General features: G+C 40.7%; 1 protein-coding gene across 1 annotated transcript in view; it reads right to left on the bottom strand.

Annotated features, from left to right (window-relative positions):
- OTOGL (otogelin like) overlaps positions 1-23,031 on the bottom strand; it is a 133,362-nt gene that overhangs the window by 51,941 nt on the left and 58,390 nt on the right. Inside the window, exons 26-35 of the mRNA XM_045032935.1 lie at positions 21,224-21,358; positions 20,575-20,721; positions 17,962-18,081; positions 16,271-16,387; positions 13,313-13,469; positions 11,198-11,224; positions 6,121-6,288; positions 3,370-3,648; positions 1,028-1,145; positions 478-557 (exon numbers count right to left, since the gene is read on the bottom strand). Of these exons, the coding sequence (XP_044888870.1) occupies positions 478-557; positions 1,028-1,145; positions 3,370-3,648; positions 6,121-6,288; positions 11,198-11,224; positions 13,313-13,469; positions 16,271-16,387; positions 17,962-18,081; positions 20,575-20,721; positions 21,224-21,358 (1,348 nt within the window). The remainder of the gene's footprint in view (positions 1-477; positions 558-1,027; positions 1,146-3,369; positions 3,649-6,120; positions 6,289-11,197; positions 11,225-13,312; positions 13,470-16,270; positions 16,388-17,961; positions 18,082-20,574; positions 20,722-21,223; positions 21,359-23,031) is intronic.

Raw genomic sequence — 23,031 nt, 5'->3', positions numbered from 1 at the left:
AGTTAATAAACTTATTTCTTGTTTATAACATAACCCAGTTTGTGCAATTCATATCTGGGAGGGCAAGAAGCTGTACACATCTCTCTCCACATTGAGGGAGAGGGTGAATTTTTACGAGCTTGCGCTGTGCGGATCTTTCTATACAGTGCAAGACAGTATTATTTTGGGCTTATCTCCCAAAATGGGTGTGCACATTAGTGCTGGGGGAGTCCTCTCACACAGAGCGGACTTCAGTCTGTGTCTGCAGCTGGGTGTGGCCCTAACTCTGTGTGTGTGCTGCAAAAGGCAGGATAGCCTAATTCAGCAAAATAGGGAGAGGGAATCCAGGCTGGTGGAGCAGGAGAGGCTCAGTGAAACCCCAGTACATCAGGTGGCATCCCGGACTGGGCGGGGGGGTCCAACCTATCACTCTGATCATGAGCACTAAATAAATTATATAATAAAAAAACTTTACTGGTAACTGCAGAAAGTACTTACAGTCTTCTGGATAAACACATTTAAGTGTCACCTCATCAAGGATCATATTTTTAGGACAATATGGTAAGCATCCTTCAACCCTTTAATAAAACCCCCAAAAAAATCACATTAGAAAAATCACAAATCTACAATATCTTAGTTCAGTTTGACAAAATGACAGTTTTTAAGGTTCCTTTTTTTTGACCCTGCCACACAGAGAATCCTGAGACCCCTTCATTAGCTCAATCACACACACACACACATACACACACACTTCTGAAATCCTGATGCAGCCAGTAGGAGATTGACAAGGAATCATTCCACATTCATGCTGATGGACCATTACCCACCAGATAAACATAAACATATATCATGTAAAATCATCTAATGGGCAAGTGCACACTTGATTTTACAAGACACAAGAAGCCAATTCAACCCTGTTATAACTCCATTGAAGCGATTTTTTTGTTGGTAAAAATTAGTATATATTATAATATATTATTAAAAATGATAGCGTATACATTCTATATAATCATATTATATTGGAGATATATAGTTTATTTGGACTTACGGTGGAAGAAATTTACATGCTACTCCTTCAGGATCACTACATGTTTTAAAACAGGGGCTAGCACAAGGTTCATATCGCCATTCACACATCCTCCTATAAGGCACTGACGCATGGAGATCTGAGAAAGAAGGAAAGCATGGTATTTATAGATTGATAGACTTTTCTATGATGTATATTACAGTAATAGCAAGTTGATTGTAGAAATGAAGTACAGACTCCCCAAAACTTCCAAACGAATAACAGTGTTTTTATGAGTATTTAAACCAAGGACTCCTAGAAAATTAAAAAATATTGGAGTATTAAAGGAAAAAGAACATATACTCAAATGTGCTGTTGATTTCAGGAACAACACTACTGCCTCACCCAGCAAACAGAAAAAATACCTATAGCTCACTAAACAATATATGAACTTTTGTCTGCTTGTTATAACACACCAAATTCATTTCCAAATAAAAACAATAGGGCTGTCAAGCGATTAAAAAAATTAATCATGATTAATTGCACGATTAATCATGCTGTTAAACAATAAAATACCATTTATTTAAATATTTTTGGAAGTTTTCTATATTTTAAAATATATTGATTTCAATTACAACACAGAATACAAAATGCACAGTGCTCGCTTTATATATTTTTATTACAAATATTTACACTGTAAAAAACCCCAAAAGAAATAGTATTTTTCAATTCACCTATTGCAAGTACTGTAGTGCAATCTCTTTATCATGAAAGTTGAACTTACAAATGTAGAATTATGTACAAAAAATAACTGCATTCAAAAATAAAACAATGTAAAACTTTAGAGCCTACAAGTCCACTCAATCCTACTTCTTATTCAGCCAATCGCTCAGACAAACAAGTTTGTTTACATTTGCAGGAGATAATTCTGCCCACTTCTTGTTTACAATGTCACCTACAAGTGAGAACAGGTGTTCGCATGGCACTGTTGTAGCCGGCGCAAGTTATTTACATAACAGATATGCTAAACATTCGAATGTCCCTTCATACTTCAGCCACTACTCCAGAGGACATGCATCCATGCTGATGACAGGTTCTGCTCAATAATGATTCAAAACAGTGCGGACCAATCCATGTTCATTTTCATCATCTGAGTCAAATGCCACCAATAGAAGATTAATTTTCTTTTTTTGTGATTTGGGTTCTGTAGTTTCTACATTGGAGTGTTACTCTTAACACATCTGAAATCATGCTGCACACCTTGTCCCTCTCAGATTTTGGAAGGCACTTTAGATTCTTAAATCTTGGGTCGAGTGCTGTAGCTATCTTTAGAAATCTCACATTAGTGCCTTCTTTGTGTTTAGTGAAATCTACAGCGAAAGTGTTCTTAAAATGAACAACATGTGCTGGGTCATCATCCAAGACTGATGTAACATGAAATATATGGCATGATGCGGGTAAAACAGAGCAGGGTGCATACATTTCTCCCCCCAAGGAGTTCAGTCACAAATTAAATTAATGCATTATTTTTTTTAACACGCATCATCAGCATGGAAGCATGTCCTCTGGAATGGTGGCCAAAGCATGAAGGGGGCATATGAATGTTTTGCATATCTGGCATGTAAATACCTTGCAATGTCAGCTGCAAAAGTGCCATGTGAATGCCTGTTCTCACTTTCTGATGACACTGTAAATAAGAAGCGGGCAGTATTATCTGCTCTAAATGTAAACAAACGTGTATGTCTTAGCTATTGGCTGAACAAGAAGTAGGACTGAGTCGACTTGTAGGCTCTAAAGTTTTACATTATTTTGTTTTTGAGTGCAGTTATGTAACAAAAAAAATCTACATTTGTAAATTGCACTTTCACGATAAAGAGATTGCACTACAGTACTTGTACAAGGTGAACTGAAAAATGCTATTTCTTTGTTTATCATTTTACAATGCAAATATTTGTAATAAAAATAATAATATAAAGTGAGCACTAAACACTTTGTATTCTGTGTTATAACTAAAGTCAATATATTTGAAAATGTAGAAAAACATCCACAAATATTTAATAAATTTCAAATGGGATTCTATTGTTTAACAGTGGGATTAATTGTGATTAATTTTTTTGAGCTAATCACGAGTTAACTGTGATTAATCAACAGCCCTATTTAAAAAAATATCAATTTGACTGTGAATTATGCTGTCAAGGCAATATTCATGACCTCAAAAACAGGAAATCAATAACATCTGGACACAGAGGAGAACACAAAAACAAATAGGGGAAATCAATACAAATATTTGCTACTATTGATGAAGATGATGCACTCATGTGTACCCCTCTTAAGACAACTAGAACAGAATTGTACAGTATCCTTTGGGATTATGTACAACTTACCTTCAATGCTAAAGCTACTTGTACGTTTGAATTCTTCTGAATCATCATATTTTGACACTTTAATGCCAGAAGCTGTCAATACAATGAAAAAGCCTTTCTTGTTGTGAAGTTCAAATGCGCTATAATCTGGAATCCAGAGACCTTGGTGGTGAAAGAATGTAGCTCTTCTACGAAATGAAGAACTTGCTGCCCACTGTTCCAAAGTAACAGTTTCATTGTCATGGACACACAGGAAGTAGTTTGGTCTTTCAGCAGACTCAAGGGAAACAAGCGACAGAGCTGTCACAAACAAAATACAAAGCAATCAGGAGTAGGCTATCACACCAGAAAACCAGAGGCTATGGACTACACATTAGCTATTAAGTAGTTTATGTCAAAACTATTGCTCGTCACAAAAATTCTCCCATTTTTTCTGTAGAAAATAGCAATGCTGACCCATAATTCAGTTCATATAAAAATCTGAAAATTCAGCTAGATATAGAGCTGACTGAAAAAGGGAAATTCCTTTTTGAGAAAAAGTTTTGTCCTAAAGTGAGATGAGACATTAAAAAACATGCAAGTTTTCACAAAATGGGATTTCAAGACAAATTTCATTTGGGAAAACCTAAACAGTATTTTTCTGCCCTCCAGGACAAGAGCCTTCTAGCCAGCTGCCAGAAAGTCTGAGAGCCTGGTCACTCTGCCTCCCTCCACCTAGCTACCAAGTCTGAGAGCCTGCCCATCCCTGGAGCTAGGGGAGAGGCAGAGAGACAGACAGTCCTGGTGCTCTGCTGCGTTTTGACACAAATTTCATCAAATCTGTGCTATATTCAGCTAAACCCTTCACTCTACCGAATTAGGGTGACCAGATGTCCCGATTTTATTGGGACTGTCCCAATATTTACTTGTTTGTCCCACGTCCTGACTCCAGTGCATAGGCAGAGGGGGCTCTTGCCTTCAACTCAGCCCCGGCCCCGCCCCAACTCTGCCCCCTCCCTGCCCCATTGGATCCCTCCCCAAATCCCCACCCTGGCCCCGCCTCTTCCCCAAGCACGCCACATTCCTCCTTCCTCCCTCCTCCCTCCCAGGCTTGTGCGAATCAGCTGTATGGCAGCACAAGTGCTGGGAGGGAGTGGGGAGAAGCAGGATGTGGCAGCCTGCTCAGGGGAGGCGGAGGTGAGCTGGTGTGGTGGGGGGCAGGGCAGGGAGCTGCTGGTGGGTGCTCAGCCCCCACCAATTTTTCCTATGCTCTGGCGGCCATTTTTTTTTTTTTTGCTCCGCTGGCGATTCCCCTACCCCCCGCATCCCGATATTTCATGTCTCTCATCTGGTCACCCTATACTGAATTGGCATTTTTTTAGTTTTACCGGAAAATTTCCCACCAGCTCTAGTTATGTAAGCATAGTTTGTCCAAACTTCTTTTGGCTGCAAAAATCAGGGTACACATTTTGTGAGAACAAAGTCTTCTCTCCTGAGACATCCAGTCACAGCCAGAAGTGCCATCAGGAAAGTTGTATTTAATCACTTCTTGTTCTGGTCCTGGACAGATCAAAAGTGAAGAAATCACTTCTCTGAACATTTGAGAAGCTCAAAAAAGGCTTGGTTCAAATAACATGGGTAAAAATATGCAACTTCCATACTTCATCCAATTATCATCTCATCCCTAACAGTAATTTGAAAAATGTCCATATATTACATGGATTTAATTCAGCTTTCAGTCACCTCAATATTTTACCTGTACTATTTTATATCTGCTGGAGAATTTCATTAGACTTCATTCATCCTTCTACTTCATTACCTTTCCATTTATTTTCAAATGTCATCCAAAAACTTATTTTCTCCCTTGCCAATATATCTCAATTTCTCTTAAACATGATTTGAAATCTCAGGACAGAGACGACCCTTTTGGAGATACTGGTTTCACAAACTGTGATAGATGGGAGCCCTGCATCCACTGATGTCAATGGCAAATCTCCCACTGAATTCACTGGTGCAGGATATATAAGGGATTGAAAGAAGGAAAAATATTTTTATATATAAACATTTTTGGTTACATAGGTCACTGTTTGAATGAAAGAGAAAGCGTTAAAAATTATTTACACAGTGTGAACAAACAAATAGGAAGAAGATATATATTAAGAAGTGTAGCATAAGTGGTTGGTTTATTACACAAACACTTTTGGTAAACATTTTTAATATCTAATGTTTCATATTCACCCATGCAAACCAATTCTATTTCTAGTTGCACAAGATACTTAAATTTCCCTCACAAAAACACTCATTTGGACCTTGCTGCATTTCTAAAATATATTCTTGCAAAATTTAGCATTAAAGCCTTAAGTAAATTTTTCCAAGAGTGTATTTTAAATGCACTACATTTCTTCTTGAAACTGTAAGGAAAAATCAGTTTTGCAACTGGCTAATCCATTCTCATTTGTTCCATTCCATGAAGGACAAACTGAAAAAAAAATCACTGTAGCATACTTTAGATAACTAATACACTTAGAAATAAGTAACAGAGAAACTGATATATATACACCTCTACCTTGATATTATGCTGTCCTCAGGAGCCAAAAAATCTTACCGCGTTATAGGTGAAACTGTGTTATATCAAACTTGCTTTGATCCACCGGAGTGTGCAGCCCTGCCCCCCAGAGCACTGCTTTACCGCGTTATATCCGAATTCATGTTATATATGGTCGCATTATATCGGAGTAGAGGTGTAGTTCTAAAACTAGTCTTTGTCATTACTGTAATATTGAGTATACTTACATAAGTCTTTATCTTTGAAAAGGCCGGGAGTTATCATAAAACTAAATCCCACATTTTCGTATGTACTGATTCTAGGCAAAGGAAATAGCTTTCTGCTGGTAATGTTAGCTCCTATAACAGTATCATTCTGTCCATAACTTGCCAAAATATATGGTCCTTCTCCAAGGCCTAGTGAAACAAACACCAAACAAACAAAATCAAAAGGAAAAAAATCTATTGATTTACTTATATCAAAAAGCAAAACCTCAGCTACTTACCACCAATGATTGGGGGCATATATTGCCATCAATTATTTCCCCACACTTGGAATTGTTCACAAAGAAAACCCAGGAACCATTAAAAGCAGTTCACTTAGAATGGGGCCATGTGCCTCAATGTAATCTCGGGCCAAGGCAGCATCTAAGACTGGTATGTCTACCTTGCAGCTGGGAGTGTGCTTTCCAGTGCAAGTAAATAGATATAGCTAGCACACTAAAAATAGCAGCATAGTTGGGCATAGCACAAGTGTCAGCTTGAGCTAGCTGGCCATGTACCTGGGGACTGGATGGGTTTGTACTCAGACAGCGAGCCTGTGCTGTGTGCCCCCAGCAACACCACTGTTTTCAGCAGAGCTAGCATGTGTCTGTCTACTTGATCTTGGAAGCATGTTCCCAGCTGCAGTTTAGATATACCTCATGCAAGAGGTACAACAGTCCCTTGCCCCAGTTCACTCCCTGTCCAGAATACAAACACTCTAAACAAGTAAAAAGCGACAAAGAGTCCTGCGGTACCTTATAGACTAACAGAAGTATTGGAGCATAAGCTTTTGTGGGTGAATACCCACTTTGTCAGACGCCACGAGATGCAAGAAAGACAAGTATGGATATATTCAATAACTACCCTCACTAGTAAGTAACCCAGATTTGTTCTTCATGAAATTTCCTCCTCTATATATCCCCACTCTTGGTGGTGAACTGAAGGTGTCATATTTACACACAGATGATTGTCTCAAAGGTACCAGACTGCATCATCAATTTCTCCTCATAACTGGAATAGCCTGCAAGACCCTGAATTTTTGGCTAGCCACTCAGGCCAAAAAGTAGTAACAGGTAACAGCATCACTCACTCAGACTTGGCCTGTGTACCTCCCTCCATCAGAAGGGAAGGGCAGCCAGGCCAAACCTGAACTGTTCTGAGATTGTGTGCATCAGTTTGCAGGACAAGGAGCCAGGCCCATCCCCATGGGTAGGGCCCTACCAAATTCAAAGTCCATTTTTGTAAATGTCACGGTCACAGCATTTTTTAAATCTTGAATTTCACGGTTTCATATATTTAAATCTTAAATTTCAAGGTGTTGTAACAACCATGAATATGTATTTTAAAATGGCAAAATATAAACATGTAAAGCCCTTAAGACTCGGTGTTTCTCAAACTGGGGGTCCTGACCCAAAAAGGGGGTCACAAGGCTATTGTAGGAGGGTCATGGTATTGCAAGCCTTACTTCTGCACTGCCTTCAGAGCTGGGTGGCCAGAGAGCAGCAGCTGCTAGCCAGGTACCCAGCTCTGAAAGAAGTGCTGCTGGCAGCAGCACAAAAGTAAGTGTGGCAATATTATGACCCTCCTACAATAGCCTCGTGATCTCCTTTTGGGTTGGAACCCCCAGTTTGAGAAAAGCTGCGCACTTTTGTATACTTTTACCTTATTAGGGTAAAAGGACACAAAAGACCAGATATCACGATCCATGACGCATTTTTTCACAGCTGTGAACTTAGTAGGGCCCTACCCATGGGATAGGAGCAGCTGCTGCCAGGTGAGTGTTCTTGTTTTATGTGTTATTTTTCATTTTATTTTGTGTTATTTCATGTTTGTGAAGAACACAAAGGCTCTAGCCATAATCTAGTGTGATGGATCTGCTAAGGAGGGCACTACGACTCCCACTAACCCCCTTCCCTACTGCATATCCCTTTCCCCTGGTCAGGTAAGAAGAAGGTTCTGACACAGGTGATGGCTGGGCTCTGTGCGGCGAGTGGCAGTCGCATGGCAAACCAGAGAAGCTGCCAGAGCAGCAGCTGCATGGCAAGCAGGGAGCTGGCAAGAAGCTGGAGACAGGAACTGTGTGCGGACCCACATGTGGAACAGGCTGTGACTGCCAGACATTATAGCTGGGTGCAGGTCTGCGTGGAGCTTATGGGGGAGCAGCAGCGACTGGGCAAGGAACCAGTGCAGAGAAGCCTCCATGAGAGGCACTAACTGAGCCTGGCCTGGAAACCTGCAAGTGCATAATTGCTTGAAAAGACAGAGCTGGCAAACTCACAGCTTCACCCTGCCCTGGCAGCAGCCTGCTGCTCTTCGCCTCCTCCCCTCACTGACCACTGGAGACACCCTGAGTGCTCTCCGCGCTGCTGCCCTGGCCTGGCCACACTCCTGCGTATTTTAAACCCTTGAAGCCTGTGGAAGCAAGAGGCCCTGTCCAGGGGGAGGGTAGGTGAGGAGCTCCGGTTGGCACTGCGTTCCATGGGCCCCTCTAGGGGATGGACCCTGCTGGGTCCTGCTGCCAAAACAGGAGCTGCCCACTCCCCTCAGTGAGTCACTGTGTGTTTACTTTTGTTCTCTTGTAACCAATTCTGACTTTTATGTCTCATTACCTCTAAACACTTAAAATCTATCTTTGTGTATTTAATAAACTTGTTTTATTATTTTACCTACACCTGTGTCTTTGGGAAACTCCACTGGAGATAACAGGATTTGTGCATATCATTTTCTAGTAATAAAATGACAGACTTCATATGAACTTGTGTTGTCCAAGAGAGGGCTGGGCAGTACAAGACACACATTTTGGTGGGGAAATCCAAGACTGGGAATTTGCTGGTGTTGCTCTGCAGATTGGCTGGCTCTAGCACTCATACAATATAACTGGGAGTAATTTACATGCTGGAGGCTGTGTATGAGCAGACCAAGAGTGGTTGCTCTCACAGTGAAGCAGTGTAAAAGGCATCTCTGGTTGGAGAGTTGAGGTGACTCAGCTGTTCAACAGTCCAGATGGTATTCTGGGTAATGACACACATGATGCACTGATACCATTGGACCTAGCCAAGATTTCAATTTTTGTGTTATGTCTTGGTTCCAGGATCCAAGAAGCATGCCATGCAGTTCTAAGAGATGAAGTCATGAAGGTGAAGTTTGTTATGAATATTTCTGTAATTTTAAGCAGCCATTCTTGAAAGTACCAAGACTATGATATTTTCACAGAAAATATCTGTTATCCTATTAATATTAATATGAAGTAAACTGATAAGCCCCAACTATTCAGAAAGCTTTTAACAAGCTCAGATCTCCAGTTTTGCTATAATTCACACTGAATCAATTATCTTTTTAGATTCATTTTAATACAGTATCATTAGAGATGCAATATATAGTGATACTATTCATTTTGTAAGAAACAATTATAATTTCACTGTCTACAAAGGCAGTTCACTGCGGTGAAGGTTAAAATGGTAATAAGTATATATAACAACATCAAACCACACAGCTTGTACACTAATGTGTCAGTAGTTTGAATCCCTTAATAGTATGCAAAAACAATGAGGAGTCCTTGTGGCATCTTAGAGACTAAGGGTACGTTTATACTTACCGCGCGGGTCGACGCGGCGAGTTCGACTTCTCGGAGTTCGAACTATCGCGTCTGATCTAGACGCGATAGTTCGAACTCCGGAAGCGCCGCGGTCGACTCCGGTACTCCACCGCGGCAGGAGGAGTTGGCGGAGTCGACCTTGGAGCCGCGGAGTTCGCTTCCGCGGCGTCTGGACGGGTAAGTCATTCGAACTAGGGTAGTTCGAATTCAGCTACGTTATTCACGTAGCTGAATTCGCGTACCCTAGTTCGACCCCGGGGCTGTGTGTAGACCAGGGCTTACTAATATGCTCGTCTGTTTACGTCAAAAAAGTTTTCATGGCTTTCATATGGGAGAAGTCCCATGAAATAGATGGGACATGTAGAGAGAAAATATTGTTAGATATCTTTCGTAATGGATTAAGGTGTAGAGGAGGGGAAGATTTTTAGGTTCATCTATAAATCTGGTGTGAGCCCTTGCAAATATTATATAGGCAAAAGCTACTTTGAACTCAGCCTGACTAACACTTTTCTGATTAAAAGACCATGGCAACTACACAAGGCAAAGGTGCACACACACACACACACACACACTTGTTTCCAGTGAAATGTTACAGTCTGCCTCTAGTCCAGGCTGGTCAGACAGGGAAAAAGCCTGCCTCAGAATAAGGGATCAGATTACAAGAGAGCAGTACAATTACATCATGATATTAGCATGGAAGGGCAAATATTGAAAAGGACATGCAATATTTCTGGCTAACATGTGTCTGCTGCCTTCTAAGGGTTGAGAATGTCTAATGTACTCAAGAGTTTGTTACTATGCAATCCAAGTGGAGGGCCTAGAGGCCCAGAAAGAAGACAACCTCTAGGACCACTACAGCTAACCGAGATTTTTCTTTGCTTAGATGGTGGAGGGCTGTGTTTTTACAGCAGGATGTCTTAAGTTACATCCCAGATGACAGACACAAGTGGTTTAGCTAATCACTGTGAGGCCTGTATCCATGTAACCATTGTCTCAGTACCCTTGGAAGTCCTGCAGGTGTCAGTTTGCTAACTAGCTGAGCTGCTGGTGCATAGTTCAAGACATCTTACACGTTCATGGAACAGAAATATTGAAAAACCATTAACTTCCACTAACCAGAGAAATATCAAGCCATACTGACTTGGGAAGAATTTGGCCTCCTACATACATATAGATCTTGGCTATACTAGAGAAAGCAAGGTTTGAAAAATATTTTTAAAATTTGTTTTAAAAAATCATGCCCAAGCCCTGGGCATAACAGCAACTAAATCCTGCACAAAACTAATTGAGAGGGTAACCATACTTAAACTATTGTTTCAAAATAAGCTTCCTTCTAGCATATAGAGGGTCGTATGGTACGGCAAGAAACAGTGTGGATTATAATGATAAATGTGCTCATCAAGCTATTTTGAGAGATGAGGATGCATCCAATAGAGAAATATTTATCTTTACATAAATACTACATACCTTGGTTGTAATATTCACAATTATAAGCTGCAAGGGAACAAAATAGATAACATCATTAAACGCCATCAATAAAATTCATATCTGTCAACAACCCTGAGACACCGTAAATCAAGGTCACAGCATGGTAATTCACTTTGATCAAAGAAAGTTTTGTTTTCCTTAATGTGTTTCAATTAGTGGATCTATTTCCATAGGATATCATTAATAGACACACATCTGTGTTCAATTAGAAGTGTCAGCACTGCTGTTTTAAAGCACCAAATACCCATTACTGAGTCGTCCATTGAACAATACTTTTTTCATAGTGAAGTTAGATGTAAAATATGTCAAATCTAAAGGCAAACTCACAATGAGAGTTTGAAAGTAGCATACTCTAATATGGAGGCTACTTTAAAGGACAAAGGTATACATAAGAACAGCCATACTGGGTCAGACCAAAGGTCCATTTAGCCCAGTATCCTGTCTTCCGACAGCGGCCAATACCAGGTGTCCCAGAGGGAATGAACAGAACAGGTAATCATCAAGTGATCCATCCACTGTCACCAGGGCCGGATTAACGCAGAGGCTACAGCACAGGGCCTCGGGCTAAGGGGGGCCCCGCAAAAATAAATCCATAATTATATACAATTCAGTGATCACCAACCCATCGATCAAGATCACTGGTTGATCCTGGAGCCTCTGCAAAGTCGATTGCAATCTCTGGGCCATTACAAGTCCAGTGGCACAGCAAGACTCAGGCACGCTGCCTGCACGCCGTGGCCCCATGCTGCTCCCAGAAGCAACCAGCTGCTGGCACATCTCTCATGTGTCTCCACAAGCTGCCCCCGCCCCCAGCATCATCCCCGGAGCTCCCTTTGGCCAATGGGAGCTGTGGAGGCAGCACTTGCAGGTGGGGACAGCGTGCGGAGACACATGAGAGATGTACCAGCAGCCGGCCGCTTCCAGGAGTGGCATGGGGCTACGGCATGCAGGCAGGCAGCCTGCCTGAGCCCTGCTGTGCATTCAGCTGGGAGCCACCTGTGGTAAGCACCTCCTGCACCTCACATCCCCTCCTGTGCCCCAACCCCATGCCCCAGGTCAGAATCCCCTCCTGCACCCGAACTCCCACCCAGAGCCCACAACTCCTTCTGCACCCCACCCCCTGCCCCAGGTCAGAATCCCCTCCTGCACCCAAAGTCCCTCCCAGACTCCACACCTCCTCCTGCACCCGCAACCCCCTGACCCCAGGTCAGAATCCCCTCCTGCACCCAAACTCCCACCCAGAGCCCACAACTCCTTCTGCACCCCACCCCCTGCCCCAGGTCAGAATCCCCTCCTGCACCCAAACTCCCTCCCAGACTCCACACCTCCTCCTGCACCCTAACCCCTTGCCCCAGGTCAGAATCCCCTCCTGCACCCAAACTCCCTCCCAGAGCTCACACCCCTCACCCTCTCTTGCACCCCAACACTGTGCCCCAGCCTGGAGCCCCCTCCTGCACCCAAACTCCCTCCCAGAAAGAAAACAATGTAACAGCTGTTCTAAGGTAACAAATAGGCTATTTTGAATTAATTTAACTATAGTCTACATGTTTTAAAACTGAAATGTAACCACAAAATGGCTTTATGTTAATTAAAAGGCAAGTTTAGTATAGCGTTAATAGCCTCGATGCCATAATTGTGATCGTTTTGTTTTAAATTAGAAAAAAAGACTTGTATATGGAGGCCCCACAAAATCTAATAGCCCCGGCCCCACAGGAGAGTTAATCTGGCCCTGCCTGTCACCTAATCCCAGCACCTGGCAGACAGAGGCTAGGAACACATCCCTGCCCATCCTGGCTAATAGCTATTGATGGACCTATGCACAAATATTGTGATCATAGCCCATTTCCTTATAGAGGGCTGTAAATCCAGTTCTAAATGACTAACTTGTTAATGCATGGACTGCATGAAAAATTTAGAGCAGAAGTACATATATATTATAGCTTCTCCTATCCCACTTCTGATCATTTGTATTGTCAATGAGAACTTTAATCTTTCTTTTTCCTTATGTGTCAACAGAAATCAATCATTAAAAGGTCAGATAATCCAGTGTTTCTTTATTGTGGTTTCTGGGGACATGATCAATCATGTACTTACGACAGACAGAGGGAGATCTCCAATGAATTGCTGCACCCTGCTGGCAGCATTTGTAAGCATAAGCTGCAATGCTTGTACACAAACACTCACAGTCCCCACCAAGATTACAATTACATGTGTCTGTATGGCAATTTTTGACAAATGAAGTCACATCAATCTGAAAAGTGAAGGGGAAAAAAAGCAATTGAACGTGTGGGCCCCACCTTGCCATCACTTTGCACCAAAACTCCCACCAGTTTCAAATGGAATTCTGTGTTTAGAAAGACAGCAGAACTCAACCCTCAAACTCTGTCATAGAAATCTGAACATTTTCTAATGCCTGGGTAAGTTACTTTATCTTTTAACATAGGTATAAATAGATTTGTCCACACAGGCTAGAACTGACTGATCTTGTAGTAGCATCCCCACACCCCCTATGCACAATCACGCACACACAGTAACGCCATTATCTTCATAGAGAGGTCTGCCATTGCACACGGTGTGTTTCCCAACTACAGCAGTACTGAACAGCTGCAGGCCCCCAATAGTGCGTTCAAGTCTTGATGAAGAACACTGAACAACTTTCAAGTTGCCCTAAACAATGTAGCTTGTCTAGAAAACTAAAAGTGTATATCATAAAGTTCATGCAGTACGCCTGCCAACACTCTTGCTATTTAGTGATTATGAACATTTGCATGGTTACAACATTTAGCCAAAGTGTGTGATTTTCTATTTTTATAAGGCAAATACTGCCATCTAGTGTAATATCTGTAGTTTTACATTAACAATATCAAGACCAGGACAGTGATAACATGAAAGGAAGACCTTGCTGAGCAATTTTACAAGTTGATTTACTTTACTTTAAAAAAAAATCAGTGTCATTTTCTGGCAAGAAATAGAATGTCTGAGAAAAAGTGGCTGAATTTCTGGAGCTGTTGTCATTTAAACAAAAGTAAAATATTTCTGTATTTTCAAGATTTTCTCTCTCATTTGTCTTATAGCTCCCCAGATTTGCATTAGCCCACACATCCATTTGCTTCCCCATGCCGTTCAGAACTCTAAAACTTAAAAAGAAAGAAACTATTGCATTATTTCTGCAACTTGAATTATAAAATAACCCTTTGTCAGACTGAGGCAACCTTAAATCATCATAAAAATTCTTACTGCAATTCTAAAAGCTGGAAATATTAAACAGTGGGGAGCTTAGTTTAGTAGTTTTCAATCAATCATTGGTAACACATTTTAGGTCTACAGAAATTGCATCACAATCAATAACTCAGAATGGCTGCTTTACTGAAAACTACGAAGACACCATGAGCCAAATTTTCAAACAATGAGGTCTAAGTGGTATATACACCTGGAATGTACTTGCACCTGCAAAGTGTGTTGCACACCAAAGATATGTGTATGTGTGTAAATACGCAATTGGATATGCAACTTCATGTTTTGCATGTGAGCTGAATTCTTGTGAACATAATTTTGCCAACACAATTTAAGTGCCATTGTTGGAAAATGATCCCAAACACTGGTAAAATAGAGAAAAGTGAGTGCACAACAAAAAACCGAATTCCTAAGTTTTTGTTTGTTTTTAGAGAAAAAAATTTACCTTCTGAAGATGCCATTTCTATTTCAATTTTATATTTTGAAAATATACTCATCACAGGCTGATGCTCAAAAAATTCCTAAAATGTTGGCTAATGTCACTATGACTAAATCTATTCACTCCATAGTTAAACTATGTACAGCACTGTAACTGTTCCATCAGGCAAATTTCTGACCAAATTGGTAGTCCTTACACCATGCCCTGAAAGTCAAGAGATTCCGTTTCTGATAGGCCATCTAGAGATACCATTCGTTATGTCTAGAAGTCATAAAGAACTGTGGCAAGCACCAATGCCTACACTGCAATTAAGGAGTGTAATCGCAGGATGTGTACATAGATGCTGGAACTAGGGGCACACCCCCTTGCCTTGAAGTGGTTTCCATCATTTACAGGATTTACAGTTTGGTTCAATGGATCTCAGTACCCCCACTATACAAATTGTTCCAGCATACCTGCATATGTAGACATACTCAAGCTAGCTTTAATCTATCTAGTTCGGACACCAATAGCAGTAAACTGCAGCAGCATGAACTAGCTGTAAAAAGGCCCTTTTGGTAACTGAAGGCACCTGAGTAGGAAGATACAATCAGAAATCCAGACAAATATGCAGATTACAAACTATTTGATAAAGGCTCAGCAAACACCCTTATTAATGGGGTCAGAGACTTCCCTTGTCACACTTTCCTCAAGCTATCTGCACCATCTCCACCTTGTCTGGATTGAGCCTTAGACAACTTGCTATAATCCAAGCCCCTATTAGCCAGGTACCAGCAAAGCCAAGACATTGGCCACACATTTGATAAAAAGGTTAGTTACCAGTCAATTACGTTATCATGGCTCTGACATCCAAATCTTCTCACTCTCTCCCCCAACATCCTCATATACAGATTGAGCAGGACAAATGACAGAAGACAGCCACCTGAGATAAAAGCTATACGTGTCTCCAACTTTTCATATCGTGTATTTAATGCTTGTGGCTATCAAATTTTCAGAATCCCTTGATGCATGTGAATAGTCTTAAACTTAGTTAACAACATACAAATACACTAATACAGTAGAAACTTGATTTTCCAAACTGGTAACCCAAAACTTTCCATTATCGGAAAGAGGGTCATGTCCATGACATTTAATAATACTGAAAATCCCACCAACTGTCCTATAGCTTTACGATGCAGACTTTGGCTCCAATCTTGCAAGGAACTTTGTACAAGCACAGGAGTTCACCCACCCAGAGATCTTTACAGCACTGGGGGCTGAGTCAATGTCTTCCAGTTGTACTGTAACAAGGAATTAATTATTGACTCTTGAATATTTTGCTACCAGAGATTCAGAATCAATATGTTCATCTTTGAATAGTTAATAAAGTATAAACTTACCACATTTCGACAAGGAGCAAAAACATCACTGTACAAAATTGAGCATTCCCTTTTGGCATAGGGGAACTTGCTCTGATGCACCTCACATGGCTTTATGGTTTCATTTGGGCTTTTACACTTAAAAAAAACACAAAATGAGTTTAAACTATTTATAGGAACTATGTTTTTGTTCTTGTTTTTTGTTTTTGTTTGTTTGATTGTTTTACAAGAGACTTACTTTTGGGATATAGCAAAACTCCCATTGCCAGGGAGCAGAGAAAGCAATGTTAAACAGCAAATACTTTCCTGTGTTTTATAATTGAAAACATTTGCATGAAAAATAACCTTTGCTTTTTGTTTATAAGAAGTCAGATGTTTCTGCTTCATGCTCCATACATGAAGACAATTTTTTTTATTTGTGACACAGTGCAATCGTTTCCAGAGCAACCAATTATAATATCACAAACAGAACATCATGGGGCAAATCTATCCCTGGTGTTTTGCCATTGACTTTAAATGGCATCACACTAGGGATGATTTAGCCCTATATATTCAAATGAAGAAGCAGCAGTAGGAACAGATTAACTCATAAAAAACAAAGAGCCAAAGATCATCATGATAACTCAAAAATGACGGAGATACTCAATTCCCTTTTTGAATCTCCTCCTTCAAAATGAAAAACGAATGGGCAGGAAAGTTTAACAAAAGGGCACTCAACTTGCTGAATGCAAGTTCATCCAACATATGTACCCAGGGTGGGAAAGAAAAAACTGGGAAGCAGCAATGGTGACAGAGACCTAGTGCTGATCACAGACAGGAAATTAGACATGACTTTGCAACAGTATGCAGCTCTAAAAATAGCCAGAGCAAGCTGGGCTGTGTAAGCAAAGGCACCACGTCATGGAGCAGAACGTTATGATCTCTTGTCTGATGATCTGATGCAGCTGCACAGAGAATATCATGTTCGGTTATGGCCACCACATTACCAGAAAGATATTGACAAAGTGAAAGGATAATGGGGGAGACTAGAGTGGTTTCCTTGTGAGGAAAGATTAAAGAGAGTAAAGTATGCACAGGCTGGCTAAGCAGAGACATATCAGTCTACAAATGTTGGGGGCATTAATACAAAGGAGGGAAAGAAATTATTTCAGTTACACGCAGCTTTATAACAAAGTAGTAATTGAAGAAAATTAAGAAAGGGAAAATTTGGGGAAATTTCCCTTTGTGGAGATATATTGGGCTGTGAAATAACGATGGAAGTTCCATCACTTGAGAATTTAAAACTAGTCTGGACAAAATACTACCCAGTCCAAAATACAAGATTCAATATATCCCAAACTTTGGGGAAGTTCAGATCTAGATGTGAACTTTGCAGATTCTAGTTTTTCCTATATATTAATATTATAATTTATATTAGTATAGCATGCACCAGGACTCTGTTGTAAAACAATTATTTTGTTTCCTAAAAAAACATTCCCAAAATTATTTGGTTTGGTTTTTCACTTAAACTCAACATCATCTACTTACTGAGATACAGGGGTATCTTTATACCACAAAGTTTCTTCTGTAAGTATCCAAATGTCCCTCCCATGCATTGATTTGACTGGCAATTTGGAAAATGTCAGCACTCTCAGTGTTTACATGTTCTTTTACACAATAATTAACTTTTCATACTGTTTATTTCTAAGTTGGTGAACAAATATGTTACTTACCTGTCCTATTGCCCAACTCTCTCCAAAAACCTGAGCGTTTCTCACTTCCATGTTATTTGATGTAGTCAGATCATTTGAAGTGTATTTATCAAAATTTCCACATAAACCTGCTAATTTACCCTAAAACATAAATTGAAATTTTTTAAACATCTTTTGATTGGTTTGTAATTACAGTTTGATTACTGACAGTGGTCAAACATTTTTGGTTTTTGGTTTTACTTTTTAAATAGTTTTAAGGGAGAGGAAACTAAATTAACGTTGCCTTTATGTCAAGTTTACAGGGTGATTATAACCCTGACCCACACTTTGACAATATTTGAAGTGTCAATATATTTAGACCTCCAAACTAAAGGTTTTAAAAGCAGAACATTATATTTTCATTTTTTATTCTATTTTCTGCTTCCCAGAACGTATCTTTAATTTCTCACTGAAATCTCTAGGATCTCTTCAAAACTCCCAAGTCAAAAGCCAAAAGTTCCGGTACATTACCTCATACCATTGGAGCCAGGGGTGGCTCTAGACATTTCGCCGCCCCAAGCACAGTGGCATGCCACGGGGGGCGCTCTGCTGGTCGCTGGTCCCGCGGCTCCGGTGGACCTCCCACAGAGCGGCCCCCGCGGCATACCGCCCCAAGCACGCGGTTGGCGTGCTGGGGCCTGGAGCCGCCCCTGATTGGAGCCTGACTAAATAATGATCATGAAGACCTTCTGCCTATATCCAAGTTAGAATAGCGAGGGCATTCATATCAACTGGCACAAGCCAGTCACCTGTAGCACTCTTAATATTGGGGCATGCACTAGCAATGAATATATAAAGAAAATAACTTATTTTTTCTGTTCAATAGTACAATCAAGATGATGGACATTCAGACTCCCAGAGTGCTTTGGGTTCATTCTAATAAATTGTTGTTTCTTTAGGTCCTACTACTGCAGGCCCTTTCAGGTTGAGCTGAAGTCTCAGAGAAAGGTGTGTGTGAGGGGGAGAAGAGTGTGATGTATTGGTGTCCTTGTATGGGCACTATAACTCCTCTCGCTGAGGGAGCCCTTCAGAACCCCTTTCTGAGCATGTGCATTCATGGTTGAAACTGAGAGTATGTCTACACTGCAGTCAGAGGTGTGACTGCAGCATGTGTAGACAAACCCGAGCTAGCTTTGATCTAGCTAGCTTGAACAACAATAGAGGAATAGCACAGCACAGGCAGCAATGGGCTAGCTACTTAAGTACATACCCAGGAAACTGGGTGGGCTTGTACAGCATGTACTGCTGCAAATTCACTGCTATTGTTACTGGAGATAGCTAGATCAAAGCTAGATCTGGTTTGTCTATATGTGCAGAAGTCATACCTCTGACTGCAATTTAAACATACCCTGAGAGAACAGCTAGGTAGGTACTCAGAGAGTGTCTCCTATTTCTTTCCTAGATCCTTTTCCCTGGCTGGGTTGTTTGCCCGTGTTTATTTTAATCCCAAAACGTGAATATGTAATAAACTAAGCTGACTCTTCTACAACTGTATCATCTCAATCTCTTCTCGCCTTAATTTGGGTCACACTAACACCTGAATGTCACAGGAGAGCAGTGGAATGTATTACCAGGGATGTCAATTAAAAACAAAGACAATAATGATTATTCCACAGAAGTCAACAGTTGCATTTGGAGCACTGAAAGCATCTGAGTATGCTTGACAGTATTTTTCAGCGCCGCCCAGAGGATTCAGGGGGCCTGGGGCAAAGCAATTTTGGGGGCCCCTTCCATAAAAAAAAGTTGCAATACTATAAAATACTATATTCTTGTGGGGGCCTGGGGCAAATTGCCCCACTTGCCCCCCCGCCCCTCCCGGGCAGCCCTCGTATGCTTCGTGCTACTACCTGAAACATCTTTGAATTACTAAAATAACCTGACTGAAAGCAGCATTACCAATGTAACACTCCTACGATTAGAAGACAAGCAAATATATTGATTTCAATATCTAGTGTAAACCTCAGACTGTACAAGTACTTGTTACTCGTTTAAAGCCAGATTCTGACACACTTGCTTATGCCAAATAGTAATTTATTCCACAAGAACTCCTAATGAAATCACAATTTGGCCTGTATTTATTTTTCTCAATTTAAGATAATTTCATTTTATTATTGCTTATGAGAGTTAAAGAATGACAGTGCTAGCTTGATCCAGGAATAGCGTAGGCAGCCAGCATTCAATTTCTTAAATGTTGCTGTTACTTAACCTGCAACATACCAGCTGAGATTCTTAGCAGAATGTATTGGGCTGAATTCTGCTAAATTGCATCAAGGTTTTATTGATAAATATACACCAAGAGTGAGACCACCAAAGTCATAGAACTTGTGACCTCATAATGACCTCAGCCATGAGGTTCATATCTGGGAGGAAAAAATCCAAATTCAAGGAGTTTATATCCAATATTCTGCTTTGGATCCATCTTTGCTTTGTTATCTAAACCAGGTTTCAAAAGTGCCCAAAGATGAAATGTTAATACACTGAATTCCAAGGGCCTCCCCATATTTCCACCCCACATTGTATTTCTTTCAGCATGAATGAACCTCTTGGTAATATAAAATACATTGTATACAATATCAAGTTTACAATTTGGTGCACCTTCCACCGAGGTCCAACTTTGACATGTATCGTTGTCTTCTTGTCCCACAGGATTGTAATTTCCTGTTCTGGAAAGTGTACCACTGTATAATATCCAGCCTTCCAAAGCTGATATGTTGGGGGGTTTTCCCGTCCCCTTGAGGTCCTCTGTCAGAAATGGATATTTGTGAAAGATCTACAACAGCACTTCTATAACGCAGACAACCAAGAGATAGAGCCAACTAATAACTAGCCCAAGGAGTATTTTAAAGTATAGCTTAACCCTAGCATGTTATTGAGCAACTAGGGAGCATTGCCTCAGCTGTTTTGTTTTAAGAATTTTTATTTTATTTGTAGTTATTTTGGCTCAGATGCTGCCTTCCGTCACAAAAGCACATGGACAAACTAATTCAAAAACTCCTTGGTTCCATTGGAGGAGCAGCAGCCAAGCATTCTTCCCAGTGGGACCAATATGGGTGTGGAAGGGGAAAGGGAAAGGGGGCTTGAAAAAGCAGTGAAGAAACAGAATTTTCATGGGGACACAAGCTACATCAAGCTTGGATGTTTTTGATACTTTAGATTGAATGAGACTCAGTTTAATAAATTAAATTTGTGTGTTTCAGACATGTACCTTAAAGGGTCATCCAAACAAGGAAAGAGAATAACTAACCTGTTTGTCAGAAGGTTCACTAAAATAAATCTCAGTGTCTCCAACAGAGATCAAAACACTCTTTGAGCAAACAATGTCATTGTCAAAGCACTTCTTGTTCTGGGCAATTACAGATACATTTGAGTTGTCTGTACTCTGCAACATGAAGAAAAAAATCATTTTATTTACAAATACAATTACATTTCACTTCAGCAGATAAATTCCAGCTTAAACATCTTAAACTGAAAAGCCATGTAAAGAGGTATCAATCAAAGAAAGGGATTTTAAATCCAGTACTGTACCTTCTTTTGATTCAAAGCTTAGAGTTAAACACAAAGAACTATTAAATCCATCTTTCAGTCATTTTATATTATTGAGAACTTTATTCACAATTTGAGGATTAGCCTAGCCTAAAATTAGATTTTTAACTAAATAAGAGTTTGGTTTAGGTTTAAAAAATTGATTGTACACAGAAAAAAAATCTAATATTTTAGCACAATATGGTAATCATAGTCTAGCTATGTTATAAACAACAATGAAAAGGAATTTTTAAAAAGCATGCAGTCTGAGAATGTGTTGCTATTGTATTTTCAAAAACAAAAAGTCTACCAACCATTTGTCAGATTTGTGGTGGGCAATAGTGAGATTATCTATCAAAGTCACTGGAACCCTGAGGAGGTCCCCCTTAAGGAGGCTGTTGTCTGTTGCGGGAACCCTGCAAAGGGACCCTCAAGAGGCTGTTACCTGTCACTGGAACCCTGCAGGGGGACCCTGAGAAGGCTGTCACCCATGGCTTGCCCTGCCTGGCCCTGCTGGCTGTCAGCTCCAGTCCCATGGGCTGAAGCAGGGGCTGAAGCAGAAAATGTCATGGAGGTCTCTGGAAGTCACAGATTCCATGACTTTCATGACCTCCATGACATAAACATAGCCTTACTCATAAGTTATGTAGAGGCCACCAAACAGCCTTCAAACAGTGAAGGCTTGAGAGACCTGATTCTGATCTTGCTTACATCAGTGTAAGTCAGGAGAAACTCCTGTAAAGTCAGACTGGTGTCAGATCAGTTCTAGGCATATGCTCATTACAAGCCCATCTTAGATACGAAACAGTAACCTGGAGATGACAAGCTCTATATCCCATCCCTGACTGAGTCACCCAGTTATACATCCTCCATTTGGACACTGTTTGTAACAACTCCTTGAGGCCTCTTTTGTATCCATACAAATACCTTCATTTTTGCTTCCTTGAACATTCTCAGAAAATATGACTAACTTACTATATTGCAATGCAGCAAAATCTCAGAAAACTCATCTGCTTTCATTGAAGTATTTTACTGTGTTAGCTACTTGAGTTCAGACTAGATAAGAGACACAGGATTCAAGTAAAACATTACTAATGTGTACTAAGGACAGGAAAATTACTGAATTATGTAAGTTAGTAAGTAAACAACGCATGGATTCTTCACCCCTTCAAGACATTCTGGAGTTTTGCATTTGAAAGCCCTGTCCCACAAACCCACATCTCTGCTGAGATCTCACGCATTCACATCTCTCACATTCACCAATAGACACCTACAATTCCTCCTCCCAGGCACTGGGGATGGGGGAAGGGGGAATTGTGGTGCTGTTTTCAGGTAGCCTTTCTGCCTCCACTTTGTTTTTGATCCCCCTTGCCAGTGTGCCTCTTGGGAGGCAGAGACAGCATCTGAAAGGGAGGGGCATGGGAAAGAATAGGGGGCTGATGGGACAGTTGGGGCCAGGAACGGGAAGGGGACAGAACTGAGAAGGCTAATGGGGAGAGGCTGGGGCAGGGTGAGGGTAGCTGATCCAGG

This window comes from Mauremys mutica, chromosome 1, assembly GCF_020497125.1.
Source record: "Mauremys mutica isolate MM-2020 ecotype Southern chromosome 1, ASM2049712v1, whole genome shotgun sequence".
Lineage (NCBI taxonomy): Eukaryota > Metazoa > Chordata > Testudines > Geoemydidae > Mauremys > Mauremys mutica.
This window is presented reverse-complemented; position numbering and strand designations above follow the sequence as displayed.